Raw genomic sequence first — 16383 nt, forward strand, 5'->3', positions numbered from 1 at the left:
TGAAGTGTTAAGAACTCAAACATTGATATTTTTAAGGTGTGACTGGTAGTCACAGTGTTAAACTTGTATGTTAGTGTGAAAAGTCTAATTTTTCATTGTAAATGCTAAGTGTTTCACTGCTTATGTTATTGTTCTGCAGGACAGGATTGATGAGGTGGAATAACGGGACTAAAAGGATGCTACACGCTTTCCTGAGGTTGCCACTGCTGAAATAACCTGATATGTTATGGCTTTACATTTATTAGTGCATTTTCTTATTTCTACAGTCACAGTCCTTTCAGACAGCACAAAACCAAAGATAAGCATGAGATTGACCGGATGACGCTCACCGTGGTAAGGATCTCGGGGGCAGTTGCAGTTGCATTCTTCTTGCTTACTAAACTGCAGTTTCGCTAAAAAGTACATCAGCTTATTCATAACCTGCTTTCTGAGAAAGAGCTGTGTTTACACATGCAAGAGTTGTATTTACAAATGCTATTAAAGAAAAGCTACTTTCCTATGTGGTGAAAGCAGATCAAAATACATCTATAGTTTAATGCCTTTTTTGGTACTGCTTTTTTTTCATAGAATGTGGAGTTACCAGATTCATTTTCTCCTGAACTAAAGTCCCTTTTGGAAGGGCTTCTGCAGCGGGATGTTAGCAAGAGACTTGGCTGCCAAGGGAGAAGGTAGGTGTCATCTTCTCCTTAGATCTGTGACTTTAAAAATTTCCACGTTTTTAAATGAATGACTTCATATGAAGTAAGAATCAACTTCCTGATAATTTTACTTTAGGAAAGAAAACATTAAAAAATGCAACTGCATGATACTGCATTTCAGCTTGCTTTGGTTGTGGGTACATTACAAAATTTCTGTCATTAAAGACATTTCTCTTTTCCCATTAAGTTCTCTGTAATCATGTTCATTTTTGATGATATTTATATATATCTTATTATGGATGTTAGTTCTTTTCATCCCTGTTTTGTTTTTATGTTGTTTTGCCTGATTTGTTTTGACATGAAGTTATGCTACTTGATTCAGGCATACTGATAGCTAAAATTATTATTTGTGTTGTTGCAGCTGTAATGGTATGAGGTTATTCTGCAAAGGATGCCCAGAAGGCCCCGAATACTTGTTTCGTTTTGGGTTGCCTCTGCTTCAGATGGCAAATATTTTTATCGCCAATATTCAGAGAGAAGCAGGGTCATTGCCATGAGTCTCTAAGGTGTTGCTATCACCTATTTAAAAAGCAGTATTTGCCTGATGAGACCAGGAAAGAAAACTGTGGGAGGAATAAACAACTGTTGAGAAACTGTTGGCAATGTGTGGTACCTCTTGAGTAACAGTCAGTCATACCTAAGATGAATGCAAGGTGTTATTCCAGAGATATATTCAAAGGATTTTATATCATGGAGTCCTTGATGATAATCACCAAGTCTGAGATTACTTTTCAAGCTCAGGCCTGTCAAGAGTAGTTGCTTATTTTGCTATAAAATAAGTATAATATCAAATGCAGTGGGGTAAGCATGTTGCTTAGAATTAATCAATAGGATCTGACAACAAAAGAGTATTGTTTGTTATTTGAGGTAATGGTTTATCATAGAAAAAGGAGTGCGATTGCTTCCCAGACCTGCAGCACTACTTACAGTGTTTCCATATTAGTCTTCTCTTCTGTTGTTTACGTAAAATTTTTTTTGAAAAACAAAGCATTTTACTGATGTTTTCAAGTGATGTAAATGCTTGACCTTTGAAAGCTTTAATTTTCTCAAATGTATTTGAAAAGCCCCTTCATTTTGTTGACTTCAGTTAATTTATTTTGCAGTGCACAAGAAGTAAAAGAGCATCCTTTCTTCAAAGGGATTGATTGGCAGCAAGTCTATTTGCAGAAGGTAAAGGATTAAAATAGTAACTTTAGCTTCCACAGTGAAGCAGTAAAAATGAAGAAGTCTGGAGAGGTAGCACATAGAAAACTTGGGGATTCCTGTCCCCAGCACAGGTACTCACTTGCACCAGTACATGGAAGATGGTTGATGAAAACTGTTATCCCTTCATTAGTAGCTTCCTCTTTTATAGCACTGAATTCTTTCTTTTTTTTTCAAGGTCAAATGGCTGCATGGTTTCTTCTGCATGGCTCTCTATAAACTAGGGTTTTTTCCCCTGAAAAAGATAGGGAAGACCTTTTACTGAAAGAATGGAGAACTTCTTTGTACTGAAATTTAGTTTCAAGTGACGTGCTGTTATAGTGTCATGTGTAATGTGTGCAAAAATAAAAAGGCCATATTTATCTACAGAATGGATCTAAATATTGTACATTAATTTGTCTGTAATTATGCTACTTTTATTTCCAGTATCCTCCACCATTGATTCCTCCCCGGGGAGAAGTAAATGCAGCAGATGCTTTTGATATTGGGTCCTTTGATGAAGAGGACACTAAAGGCATTAAGGTACACGACTTGAAGTATCATTCTTTACCTATCATTTAAACTGCTGTGCTCAACTTGCACACATGCATGCCATTTCTTTGCTTCGGGGGCTACTGACTTTTGAGTTTGGAACGTTAATCATGACTAATTTAGAGCATACTGTTGTGAAATGGTAGCTTCAGCTCATTTGTTGGTTTGTTTTTGCTTGCCAAGTCCGTATCTTTTGTTTATATTTTAGATTGACTGAAATCTACCTTCCTATCAAAAGGTTTATATGATAAAGCAAATACATCAGGTGATCAGACAACTTCAGGGAAATCCTCAGGTGTTCAAGAATAATTAATGTTTTGCAGTTTTAAAAATTTTCATTAGTTTCTGCCATGTGGGGGGGAAAAAAACAGTTACCATTCCTAAAACCCTGATTGATTTAAATGCACATTCAGTAATAATCTTAAGAAAATTGCCATTTATTTAGGATGAAATCTTTTGGCTTTGGTAATCACAGTAACACTTTTATTGTCAGCGCAGTTCTTCCCTGGGTTAGCTACATATATATCCCAGATTTCTGTGACAAACAAGTGTAGCAAATGAAGGCAGAATGTGCAGCACAGACCTCCTGCCATGGATTAAGGAAAGCAATTATTCTAATCGTGTTACTGTTTAACCCTCCTGTGGCATATTGCAACTGCAGAGCATGTTAGCACCATGAATCTTTTTGATGTTGGTAAGGAGGCCATTCCACCACCTCCCTATCCCCCCACAGAGGAAAATGCAGTTGATAATTTAAGAGTTGTCTAAGATTTTGTAGAAATCATTTTTAGAAAAGGAGTTTACCTTTCATTCTGTAAATACGATGTTTTGAACAAGTTCCTGTAGGGACTGCAGTGGAACCTGGTACATTAGTACCTGCAGTGCTCTGTACTGTAAGAGGGACACCCAGTGATCTGAGAACCTGTTCTGGAGAACAAATACTGGCTCGTGGAAGCTTAGAGAAATTGAACTAAACCTTATTTTAATAGTGCTACCTCATGCTCAGAGAGTGCGATGGAACGCTCTTATAAATGACAAACTATGTATTAATGGTAACATTTTTACTAAGTTAGAATAGTAATATAGGTAACTTTCAGGTTCTGATATTTCAAAATCTTGTGAAAACAGCTTAAAGGAAAAAATTCTGGAGTTAAAGCTGCTGGCCCATTCTGTCTTGCGTGGAGCGAGTGTGGTATGCCCTACGCCTGTTCTGAAGCGTCCTTGGTACTTGGAGACCATAGGTGAATCAATGAGTGTCTTGGGTATATCCCGTTCGTTATTTTTGTCCTGCCTTTCTCCAATATATCCAACTTCATTCTTGTTATTACAGAAATGAGTCAGGAGAGAAACTAATTGCTCCAAACTTTATAAGCAAAAACTTATTAACTCCTCACTGTGCCTGAAAGAGGAACTCGTCTGTCAGTGTCACCTGCTGTAATTACAGAAGTTGGCATAAAAAAGATTTTACGTGTTTAAAGAGAAATGCGAAGAACCCAAGATGTTCTTTGTCCCGGAAAACTCCACAGCTTCCATGTTAGTCTAACAAGATTTCAATGTCTGAAATTGCAGAACGCTGTAATTCCAAGGACCGTTTTGCAAGGAGAAACGAGGTTGCCTTTTAGGTACTTAGGGGGTCGTAGATCCTCAGCAAGGCACGCACCCATAAATCGTATAGCCAAATTGCCTCTGCGTATTCTCTATTCAGGCTGCCCGTAAGGTTTATTCTTAGTCGTGAGTCAATGCGGGGTGTCGTGTACTGCTGCTTTGCTTTGCTCTTTGGCGAAGACGTCACAGCCCTGTAGAAGGGACTGAGTAATTCCTCAGCGGCGCGTTAACCGCAGGCGGAGTTTGCGCTCGCGTGACGGTAGCTGTCTCGGCTGGTGAGCTGTTGTTGCGAGCGCCGTGCTCTCCCCTCCGCCGCCTCGCGGGACTGTATTTATCCTGCCACCTATCCGTGACACCTAGGGGAAACACGTCCTTTGAGGTTACAAACTGAGACGACAACAGCCGGCGCCCCGACTGTCCCTGGTTGCGGTGCGCACGTCTCGCCCTGTGTACGGAGCCCTTGAAAGCCGTTTTCTCAGAATTTCAGCAAAGTCTTCTGGCTCCAGCTGCCGTGACCCCAAAGAGCGTGTTCCTGGTGTGGCCTCCGCCGGGGCTCCCCGAGCAGCCCCGTCCCTGGTCGGACAGTGCAGTCTAGTGGGCTCGCCGCGTACTTCAGCAGGAGAACGGGTGTTTCGTCTCGCTTCTCGCAGAAATCCTGGTTCTCTCCTGATTAACAAATGTGGAAGCAACTGAGGAAAGGCTGTGGAGAGTTTAAAGCCATCCCCAGATCAAAACCTTTAATAATCTTTTTGGGAAAACGTTGGTTGCTTTTTGTACTGCATCAAAGTGCCTGATGGTTAAACCCAGAATATTGCTGTTGTCAAGGCACAAACAGCCCTTACTGGGGATCCAGTAACTCTAGGTACCTTCAGGGCAATTCGCGTGCTGTAGTTAAGCGGGGAGGAGAAGAGAAGCTATCTGACACGAAAATTATGAGATCTGCAGGATGCATTAGTGAATTTTAAAGGTGAATTTTTAACAATGTAAAACTAAGCTGGGGAAGCATGGAAAGTGTCTTTGTGTAAAAGATTCCTTTTCATGTTAGAGTACTAGTACCATAGCCTCTGTTTTACTTAATTTTTTCATTTGGGAGTTTTTCTGCTGAAGAGGTTTTTAACAGTTTGGCGTTCTGTTAACGCTGATTATGCAACACAGTTAAGAATGCAACAAAGTTAGGAATGTAGCTGTTTACATTTTAAATAATTATTTAAATGTAATGACTGCAGAACAGGACGGGACAACGTTGAGTAAGGCTTTTAAAACTATTAAACCAATTTTTGAACGGGTGGCTTATTCTCTCTATATAAATTAATATCTTTGCTTAAATTAATATCTCTACTTTCTAATGTTTGCACCTATTTGTTCTGGTAGTACATCTTCGATACATCTTTTAAAATAATGCTGTTATATGGGAAACCATTGACTTTTGTGGTTAAGAATAGTCAAAGTTATTAAAATGGTTTTCTTGTGTGTTATTTTTTTCTATTGCAAGTTGCTTGATAGTGACCAGGAATTGTATAAGAACTTTCCTCTGGTAATATCGGAGCGCTGGCAGCAAGAAGTAGCAGAAACGGTTTATGATGCTGTAAATGCAGACACAGATAAAATTGAGGCCAGAAAAAGAGCTAAAAATAAGCAGCTTGGCCACGAGGAAGGTAATCTATCAAATATACTTCTTTTTGTCTTTTATTACTGGATAGTAATTCAGGTATTTGAAGTTCCAAACAACAGACTCTCATATCACTCTCATTCACCAGTATAGAATTCATTTAGTCCGTATCGTGTTTCTTAATGTTTTGAAACATTGTATGATGATATAAACATTTTGGAAAATCTTTAGTACAATCTTTAAATGTTATGGTATATGCTTAGAAAATAATATTGAGGATTTGATTTCATGGCAAAGAGAATTGGAAAACTTTATAGAAAACTTCACTTGTTTGCACAAGGATGCTACATAGCAGGTTCTGACCTTTGGATACCACTGTACAACTCTTTTAACAGCAAATAAGATACTATTTTGGTGTTTTGTTTTTTTTCAAAGAATCAAATTCTCTTTGTGGTTACTCCACTGCAGTTTTGCTGACTTGAGCAACTGAGGCAGAATTGGCTCTGTGTGTCCGTGTGTGTGTGCGCACATGGAAGCACTACTGAAAATCTAGTGATAGCACACTTGGTCCCACTGCGTTGTGGAGCATATCCCCTCTCAGCATAGCACATGTGCAGAACGCTTGAGGCAGCTCCTTATTTTGCATGCTAATGTTTCCTGTTCTCGTAGATTATGCACTGGGGAAGGACTGCATTATGCACGGATACATGCTGAAATTGGGGAATCCCTTCCTGACTCAGTGGCAGCGTCGTTACTTTTACCTCTTCCCAAACCGACTTGAATGGCGAGGAGAAGGAGAATCACGGGTAAGTGCCGTTACTCCAGGGAGCAGCAACATCAAAAGGCGTGAAAGGCAGGCGGGCGTTGAAGCAGGTCTGAGCTCCCATACTCAAACATACCTCCCATGGAAGCAGAATTTGGCCTGAGTGAATGACTGGTGGATTTGAGTAACTACTCAAGGTAACCTAGCCTTGCTTTAGTTAATGGGAAGCTGCATTGCACTGAAGAAACATAAAGTTGACTTGAGAAATCTGTTTGTTTCCTTTATATTTTTAAAGGAATTTGGTAGTTCATGGTGTTGTTTTTCATTTAGGACTTCTGGACTATTTATGCAAAAAAACATAAAATGGTAAGGTAATAAATGCTATAACATTTTCTTTGAAATAAAATGCTATAGCAACTTTAGTTTAGTCCAGCTGTGATCCTGTGCTAGATGAATCATTTGTATATTTAGTTATGTAAAGTTTTGGGATTTTCAAAATGTTGTTCTCATGTTACAGTATATGGGGAAAGCTTTTCTGCAAACTGTTTTGTATGTTTTCTTCTTTGTAAGTATATAGAGCTCAAGTATTCCCTTTGAGCCCTTTGATACAGATAGTGAGATTATTATTTTTTTTTTTTTTACAGCACTAATACTTGGAAATACATAAAATTATATGCAACTCTCTTGAGGGAAAATAGTGCATATTTTGTTTGTAGACACACCTATTGTAGATTCCTAGTTCATACTGTCATTACTGCCTCCTTTGGCTTATATTGCATTGTCTCTGTTTAACCAACCAAGCCCCTTGCCAAATCTCTCTCTTACCTTACGATCTATTTCTAGTTCATGAATCAGTCTTCAGAAATAAAGAAGCATTTGTGTAATGACTGTTCATGTCCATAACTTCATTTGTATGGGTAGTCAAAAAAAATTAGATATTGGCTTCATTTGACAAGCAACGCTTTTTTTTTTTTTTTCACCAAATCATGTCTCTGCTTTTTTTTTTTGTTTGCAAATACTCTAGCAAAATCTCCTGACAATGGAACAAATAGTATCTGTTGAAGAAACGCAAATTAAAGATAAGAAATGCATCTTACTGAGAATTAAAGGAGGAAAACAGTTTGTCCTGCAGTGTGAGGTGAGACACTTGTTTTTTAGTAATTGTGGATCAGATGTTTTGCATGTGATAAATGATAAAAAACAGTTGTTCCAGTCCTCCCATTATATATTGACTATGTAGCAAATCTAAATCTAAGCAAAACTAGGGAAGTTCTTACCATACTTTATTTTGAAAGTAGGAAACCTGCAGCTATATCAGTTTATCATCACTAAAAATATGGATTTCAACATTACTTGCACCAAAATGAATTTTGTTTTGAAGCTTTTTATTACTTCTCACCCAGGCAGCCTTCTAAGGCCTTGTTGACACTGGTGACTAATTGCTGTTAGTTTACGGCAACTAATGTGTTTGTGAGGGATAAAGTAGGCAAGTGTTGAAACATTTTGACCAGCTTTAGTTGCTGCTGACTTGCCTTGTTTTGACTGAGCGATGGAAGCAAATGGCTACGTGTTTTCAATATCCAAAGGTGCTCATTTCCGCAGAAAATGAAAATAAGTTGCTTAAAGTGCTATGCAGAAGAGAAGACGGTATTGGCAGTTTATTACAAAGTGCCAAACTACTTTGTATCTCTTTCAGAGTGACCCAGAGTTTGTTCAGTGGAAAAAAGAGCTGACAGAAGCTTTTACTGAGGCACAGAGGTTGCTGCGTCGGGCTCCAAAGTTTCTCAATAAATCTCGCTCAACAGTCGTAGAGCTTTCGAAACCACCCCTCAGCCACAGGAATAGCAATGGTCTGTAGAAGAAATAGAGAACAAAGTTCACGTAGGGAAAGCTACTTTGTGAACATGTTGAGTTTCACAGAATCATTATTATTAATGAATTACTTTGTGCAGTCCTGGAAGCAGGATGTACTTAGGAGAAGAAGAATTAGATGTTTACAGCATGGGATAACGTCAGAACTCGGTACCTGGCGGCTGTGAAGACGGAAACGATGGCAAGTGAGTTCGTACCCCGACAGCGGTGGGAGTTCCCAGACGTGGAGGCTGCATATTGCTCCCATGCATTCCTGCACCCTGGTGGTGTTGAAAAATGGTCCGTTACTCTAGAACTACTGATGGAAGGAAGATACTGTTTTCTCTGCAATACCTTTGTTTGGTTTATACCAAGCCTGGAAACTGAAATGGTTACTGCTGGTTAGGATTTACACTTCTGTTCCTGATATCGACAAATCCCTCAACTCTGGAAGGAGCTGCAGACTTGCCGTGTTGGAGAACATTTAATCTGTCGTGTTGCCATGTTCTTTCCGACCATTACTGCTGACTTTACTATAACCTTTCTCCATACTGCTGATAATCAACAGTGTGACTCTTATGCACTTCAAAGTACTGAATTCTAACTGTCCTGTGGTTTAAATGTTATTGCTACTTCATGGAAACATTGAAGTCAAATTATTCACTTGGTTTGTTGTACTCACTAATAGTAGCTACCACCGTTTTGCTTCTTCTACGTATATGCAGTACTATAACTGACACAATAGAGTAATAATTGGTGAAGAGGAATTTATGGTAGCTTCATCTAGTGCTCTGTTGTATACATTGACTATTTTAGCACAGTTTTTAAAGAGCAGATTCCTTTTGACAAGTTTACAGTGAATATAAAGACAGTTCTTTTCCATTTCAGGTCAACTGCACTTTTTAAAAATTAAAAAGAAGTTATTCAAATCCAATGCATTCTAGTGCATGTACTGGGTTAAAATGTATGGGTACCTTGGTACGTATTCTGGATCACTCTTCAGTTACGGGACTTGTGGATCCTTCTCTGTTTTACACAAAAACGTAAGCAAGTGTGTTCTCATAGCATAAATATCCCCAACTTTCATGGTAGCCAAGCTCAGAAGAGTCACGTGTACATCGCAGGGCTTGGCTTGCAGAAGGATTTTTAATTTTCTTTTCTAGAGAATTCAAAATGTCCACATTGAAAACAGTCGGAGAATACTGAGAATGGAGCTGACAGAATGAGCTGATCAAATGCCAGAGCTACATTAGTTTTACTTAAGACATCAGTCATGTCATGTTGAAACTGTTATTTTGCAAAAGTAAAGATATAATCTCTAATTGTTAGACACCTTTAAGCATGTCAAGTCAGCCTTTCCCTGGCTGTTGTGATTTTTTTATGAGAGAGAGAAGTCAGGGCTGAATTTAAGCGTTCTTCTGATTCTGTAAACCCCTTAAGAACATTTTCTGCCCAGTTACAGTGGTACAACTCTCATAGACCCTCAATATAGTGGGAATTGCGTCTCTGTAAATGGGAGCAGAAGTTACACCAACACCTATGCTGTTTGCCTCTTGTGCACAGTTTATGTCCAGCTTGTGTTGCTAGCAGATCACCAGAGAGCTTCAGACCTGTTTCCTTCAAAATATAAATTGGCAAAAATACAGGATTTATTTCAGAAATATTTGCTTATCTTGAACACACTTGTGATAAAATCAGATGTATTTGCTTCTAGAAGTGGGACTGGCCAAACTCTTTGCATAGCGTGTGCTTCGACAACTGTGCAAACTCTTTGTTATAATCTGGCGTAGCATAAAAGGAAAAATGCATTTTAGAAAATACCTCGTGTCTGTCAGATAATATTTTTAATGATATTCCCCATTTATTTTTTTAATTACTTTTTATAAAGAGTACCAAGCTATGAGTCCTTCTCACTGGTAAGTGATGTTTAGTGTCTAAGCATCCTCTGTAAGGAGTAGTTGTGGTATTTACTGAAGTTTGGAATAGAAAATGTCTCATTTTATTGGCACTGACTGTGTATTGGATATTTTAAAGTTTTTACTACAATACCATGCAATGCTCTTATTTTTCATGTTGATTTGAAAAGAAAACTCAGATTATGATAAAATCCACTCTTAGTTCTCATGTAACTTGTTATTTTGCTCATGTTTTCTGAATTCAATATCTACTCCATATTTCTCTTTTAATTATTTTCCGTAGCTGCTTTTTAGATAAAATCATTTGGGAACAGTTGCTGGGTTTCTGACGCAACATGCCGTAGGTTCTGGGTTGCTGCTATCTGTGAGTAGGGGAGAGAGATGTCTGCTGTTGAGAAACTGTGCCTCAAAACCACAGATTTCATATGAAACCAAGGCTGTGTATTGACTTACAGAAGTGTGTTTGCTCAGAAGTGTAACAGAGTTGGGATGGCCTTAGAACATGTGCATTATTTTGTCCTTTATTGCCTCATTTATTTAAGTGGCGATGTGCAACTCTGGCCGCGGAGCTGTGCCGTCAGTCAGCTCTCTGCGGGAAGGGGTCAGGCGGCAGTGGACTAGTAAAAGAAATGTAACGTCTGTTTTTCTTTAAGTCTGCCTTAAGACAATTTATAAAAAGTTTCATATTTGTGACACGTACAACTATGCTTTTGTGAGAGAGAAAGAGAGAGAGAGGAGGGTTACCTTAGCAAAAACCTCAGGTACACGTTGGTAAAACTACTTTCCCAGTAACAAGTGGATTTCTGTGTGAAAAGAATTGGATCTTCTGATGTAGAGAGAGCTTTGAAATTCAGCCATTCAAAACAGAATATTTGATACTGCTTTTAACTGGTAGTTCCTATTTTAGATACCAAATTCTGTAAAGGTTTTTTTTTTTTTTTTCTTGGACAAACATTATTTTTCATGAGGGTCGTGAGCCTCGTGAGGCCTTTTATGTATTTTTACCACATTCATGTTCTATGTTTTTGTTAGACTTTCAGGAAGATAAAAACAAAAGAAATTAGAGCTTCAAGCAGTTTTTTAAACAAGTTAATCTGAAAGTCCTTTTAAAAATTTCAGCTGTAATGAAGATTGAAGCATGTAGGGAGATTGTCCCTTATATTTTGAAATATAAGAAGGACATTCCAGATGGGGTCGTGTTAAACGCCGCTCTGACATAACCCATGTTCCTTCAGAGTCGCAGGGGTTATTTCCTAACCATTCTTCGGCTCCAACATTACAGCTGATAAACGTGGTAGGACCAGATTCGAGAATGTAAGTGCACGAATTACATGATTGTAATAAGATGTGTGATTTTTGGAGGATCTGGACTTACAGGGCTTCGTAGTGACTTTTGGAAGAGCTGCAGCTCCGTTTGGTTTGCTTTTCCTCCTTTTGCCCGCTGTGAGGTCGGTGGCATTTTTGATACGTGGGAGTTACTGTGAGTTAATGCCATGCTTCAAGGCAGGGATACAGCAAAATCTCACCAAAATCGGGGAGACTTTTCTGAATTGAAATACAGGTGTAGAAAAGGCAAAGCCCCAGTTATTCATACTGCCGGCAAGGCTGTAGCTGGGGTGCGTGGTCGCTGCGGTGCAGCGGTCCCTGGGCGCTGCGCGTGGGCTGCGATGTCCCGTCACTGCAGGCATAAATTAGGCACGTTTTATTATTTAAATCCATTCAGTACTTTTGTTGCAAATCTGTGAAACTGGTAAAGGAACATTAGTTAATGTTTCTTCAAATCCTTCCTCTAACTGCGGGCTATTCAATTTTCTAAATTGAAAGGCTTCTTCATCTAAGCGTGCTCTACCTTTATGCCGCTGTCCCTGGTCCAGGAAGATCTAAGGCTACAGTTTTATATGCGACTTCTCATAATACTGCTTTGAGATACGTCCTGTTGTTGTAAATATGGAGCCGATGCCACTTCCATTGACGTTACTGGTGTGACACCACCCTGCTAGACTTCAAAACCAGGCTCTGAGCATGCTGACTTGAGTCGGATGGTGAACGGGGAGATCGGGCACGTATGGACACTGCTGTGCCCCCCCGTGCGAGCGTGACTCCGCGCACGGATCCATGCAATATACCTCAATTTAGTCAGGTTCAAATTTTCTTTAATTTCAACAGCTCTCCTTTAGAGAAGTGGCAGAAGTTTTGCTTCTCTCTCTTTTACTGGAAAAAAAAGTAAATAGGATCATGAGATTGGTTTTGTTTAATATAAATGCAGGTGTTTGCAGTCCAGTGAGTAGATAATAGGAAATATTGTGTATTTGGTGCTAAAAAATGTTTTATCTAAGTTATGATCCTGTAAAAATGGATGCTGTTGATGTCCAAAAGAACTGCTTCGGGCGTTGATCCTGTACTGCTGGAGTCAACGGGAGCGTTGCCATCAACGCTCAAGCCCCGTATGCATACGATTACTCGTGTACTGATGTTTTTAGGTTTACAGTCTCAGATGATAGAAAATTTGCTCGTGAGAAGTGAGATACCTGGAGCTCTGAGTGTGTTGCTCTTTTCCTGGCAGCTGATCAGTTTAAGTACTAAATTCTTCTTCAATTCTTCTACTTGCATACTTACGTACTGTAGATGTTCACAAATCACATACTTATTTTACTGTTCCCCACACAGCAGATGTCAATGATGCAGTTACTTTAACTATGAAATGTTCACACTCTAAATATATATGGAGGAAAGACTATTTTGAACTGTACAGTAGAAAGTAAATACTACTAGTTGTGTTGATTAATATAAGAAATGAGTCAATTCTACAAATTAAAAAACTGAAAAACATATTTTGAAAAAGCATAGTATTAATTTTAATATTGTAAAAAATGGAAAAATAGCTAAAATATACAGAGAACATATGTATATCCAAACGTCTGAGGAATTTCAAGATGATCTACTTCTGTTTTCTGTTCATTTCTATTCCATGGTGTACATATTGTGTGGACTGAACATTGGCTGTTTTAATACAATTGTTAAATTGTATTTTTATTTTGTGTTAAACTAATCATCACAGACTCAGCTTTATTTTGTTTATGTAAAGGTTGCTATGCTATGTAGGTATAAAACCAAGAATTCTATTTTAACAAAAAAAAACATTTTATATTATTTATTAAATACGTTTCTCCAACTTCTGACATTCCATAGAATTTCTGCTCCTTATATGTATAGCTTGTTTGAAGGAATGGCAGTTCCTTTCAAATAGGATCAGTCAGCTTTATTCTGTTTTTCATAATAAAGTCGAACTAATTTCAGTCAGTCTGTCCAGTTTACCATTTTATTATAAGCACATTGACTTTAATGCATTATTAAGACCATCTCTAAGTGCAATGGCTTATGAATGCAGAAACATCTGAAAAGTTATTGCAAGTAAAACCCACTGTTTGGCTGATACTTCTAAATTTCCCATTTAGTCCTCAGCATTCCAGCGAATGAGGTTTTATTAACAAGAAAATGGTCTCCGAGTCTGTGCTGGATGACCTTAAACTGGGGCGAGGAAGAGTCAGCTCAGATATTTTTAAAAAAAGCTCTGTAGTTCCAAGGATAAGGAAATAACGGAACAGATTTGCCTCGAGAGGCTGCAGTTTCCCACACCGGAGTAGAGCAGGTGAACGTGAGTCTGGAGCGGTTTAGGGAGAGCTCGTTCCGCTCCGGGGCAGAGCCTGGGGCTGGCGCGGCTGAGCACAACTGGGCATTTCCACGGGAAATGATCTTTGCCGTTTTGGACTCATTTTTCACAGAAAGATGAATAGTCCTTAAAAATAAAAATTAGAGCTTGTGAAGACAGGAGGGTTGTCCTGCAGGGAATATCTGGGATCATCTCACCGGCTTTAGATATCCGGCAGCCAGGTTGGACGGAGCTCGTCCCACTCCTTCCCCCGCGGTTAAGGAGGGGGAAGAGGCACCTCCGCCCCCTCGGGCAGCGATTCCCGTCCAAACGCGGGTGGGATTCCTGTCCGAAACGTCTCTTCCTCTAAACTGGCCGAACCCTTGGAAATGGTGGCACAAGCCGGTGGTGCCCCGGGGCGAGTGGCCGGCTCGGCCAGGAGCCACCCGGGCTGTGGGTTCGGCCCGCCGCTGTCCTCCCGGGAGCGGGGCCGCGGCGCCCGGTGCCCATCTGTCCTCGGCACGCTGCGCTTAGCCTGCGCCCCGAAACGCCTTTGCTGGTGCACTCGCTGCTGCCGAGCAGGTCTGGAGATGACACACAGACCTCCTGCCCCAGCAAAGTGCAGAAATAGCGTTAAGTGCATCGGATAACTCATTTGCTAAAAATAAACCCAGCGCTAATCATGGCCTCCGCAATGGGAGGAATACGTCAAAGCGCTGCGGCGCGGGCTGCCGACGTCCCCCTGCCGCGGAGCCGGGGCCGGCGCTCAGGATTCCCTGCGCGGCATCCGCGCGGTGCAGCGTTGCTTGTGCCGGCGAAGCCGCCGGCGCGGTGCTCGCAGCAGCCCGGGCCGCCTGGCGGGAGGACGGCGCCTTGCCTTTCCCCGTGGCCATCCCTACCCTGCTTTCCGTTTCCCCGCTCTTGCGCTCGCCTCGCCGCGGTTTGCTGCTGCGGTGGAAGCCGAGCGGTAGCGTTGGCCCCTTCTGCCCAAGAGCAGCCGGAGAGGCAGAGGCGAGACCAACACGAACCGGTGCCGTTGGGAGCGGGCGGAGAGTCACCAGCACCAATCGGCCGTGATTTGGGCAGTGCCGATTCCAGTGTCGCTAAACCAACTTCCCTGGCGCGAAACGCAACGAGCGGGTTTGGTGCCTGGAACTAGGGTTTGCTCGATTGCTCGCTGTCTTGCTGGGCGCAGGCAGGAGGCAGGAGGCAGGTGCAGGCAGCGGCTTGGGGCCCCTGGCTCCGCCAGGTGTCTCCTCGTTCAGGAACAGGAGAGGTTGACGGGCAGCTAACATGGAGAGGGACAGATTAAAAAAAAAAAAAAGAGTCTGAAAAACAGAATAAAGTAAGAATATCCTAGGAGAGGCGTTTTTATGAGCACTGTTTTAGTGACTAAATATGGTCCTTCCAAAAAAAAAAAAAAAAAAAAAAAATTGGAGGAGCAGATTCACATGAATAACTACTAGTGATTTTAAAAATATATATATTGAAAGAGAACCTGTTTTCAATGTGTAATTTAATGGTAAGAAAAGCCAGTATCTGTAAATAACTTTAGATATTGTATCTATGAGAATCACTATTTGTTTTATGTACTTTGCTCTTTTCATATTTATTGTGCAGAAGAGGGGTTTGTTCCTTGCCGATATATACTCCTGCACGTTGGAGGTAGTACTTTTCACAGAGACTATGTTCCGAGTTTACAGTCCTCAGCAATTTGTGATGTGCCACACTTAGTTAATTCTGCCATTATTTTTTTAAAGAATTCTTTTGGAAGAGCTAAGCTGCTTCTGTGTGTTGGTCAACTGCTCTCGTACAAAGAGAATTCCAATAAAAAAAGTCATTTGCGTGTGCGATGCCGTTTGGTTCTTTCCAGCCTCCCGTCCCCGCCGCCCCTTTGCAATAGCTGCGCCGGCGCCCGGCTCTCCGGTGTGGCGGCCGCCCGGGGCGGGACAGGTAAGGCGAACGAAGGCGGTCCCGGTTCTTCTAGACAAACGTTTTTTGGGCGGAAAAAGATGGAAGAGCTTAGGAAGCAAAAACTCTGCGGTGGGAACCTGTGACGAAAAGCGTGCGACTGAAGTTAAGTGAAGTTTCCTTCTGCTCCCGGCTCCCGCGGGATTCCCTCGTCCCCTGCCCGCTGCAGGGCACTGGTAAGTCGGGTCCCTTGCCGGCACCGCTGTCACCGCCGTGGCCTCGAGAAGGGTCCTGGGGCTGGGCCGGGGGCCGCTGGGGAGGAGAGGGACCGACCTGGGTCTGCTGCTGTCACCTCCGCTTGCCCACCGGCGTGGGGATCGGTCCAGATGGGGGATGCCCCTGCTCAGGCGCTGCTGCAGGGCGCCCGGTGCAGGTCAGCGCTGCTGCACGCCGGCCGGGGGGAGCTGGGGGATGCTGTCCTGGAGAGCGGCGGAAATGCCACGGCGGATGCAATGAGCCCTCTGCAGCCTCTGGCTTTGTCCTGGGGCTGCAGCACGGCCCGAGCTGCCGGAGCAACTGTCTGCAGCCGCGTCCGCGTGGGGTCTGCATGGCTGCTGAGGGTCTGCTGAGCACCAGCGCTGCATCCT

General features: G+C 41.6%; 1 protein-coding gene across 2 annotated transcripts in view; it reads left to right on the forward strand.

The window, feature by feature from the left end:
* GRK3 (G protein-coupled receptor kinase 3) overlaps nt 1-15675 on the forward strand; it is an 80334-nt gene extending 64659 nt beyond the window's left edge. For both annotated transcript variants that reach the window (XM_067307386.1, XM_067307387.1), the window contains 8 exons: nt 267-333; nt 568-668; nt 1802-1868; nt 2328-2423; nt 5530-5692; nt 6316-6452; nt 7434-7547; nt 8106-15675. In XM_067307386.1, coding sequence (XP_067163487.1) covers nt 267-333; nt 568-668; nt 1802-1868; nt 2328-2423; nt 5530-5692; nt 6316-6452; nt 7434-7547; nt 8106-8267 — 907 coding nt within the window. In that variant the 3' untranslated portion in view covers nt 8268-15675. The remainder of the gene's footprint in view (nt 1-266; nt 334-567; nt 669-1801; nt 1869-2327; nt 2424-5529; nt 5693-6315; nt 6453-7433; nt 7548-8105) is intronic.
* The last annotated feature ends 708 nt before the right edge of the window (nt 15676-16383 follow it).

The sequence above is a fragment of the Apteryx mantelli genome, chromosome 17 (assembly GCF_036417845.1).
Source record: "Apteryx mantelli isolate bAptMan1 chromosome 17, bAptMan1.hap1, whole genome shotgun sequence".
Classification (NCBI taxonomy): Eukaryota; Metazoa; Chordata; class Aves; order Apterygiformes; family Apterygidae; genus Apteryx; species Apteryx mantelli.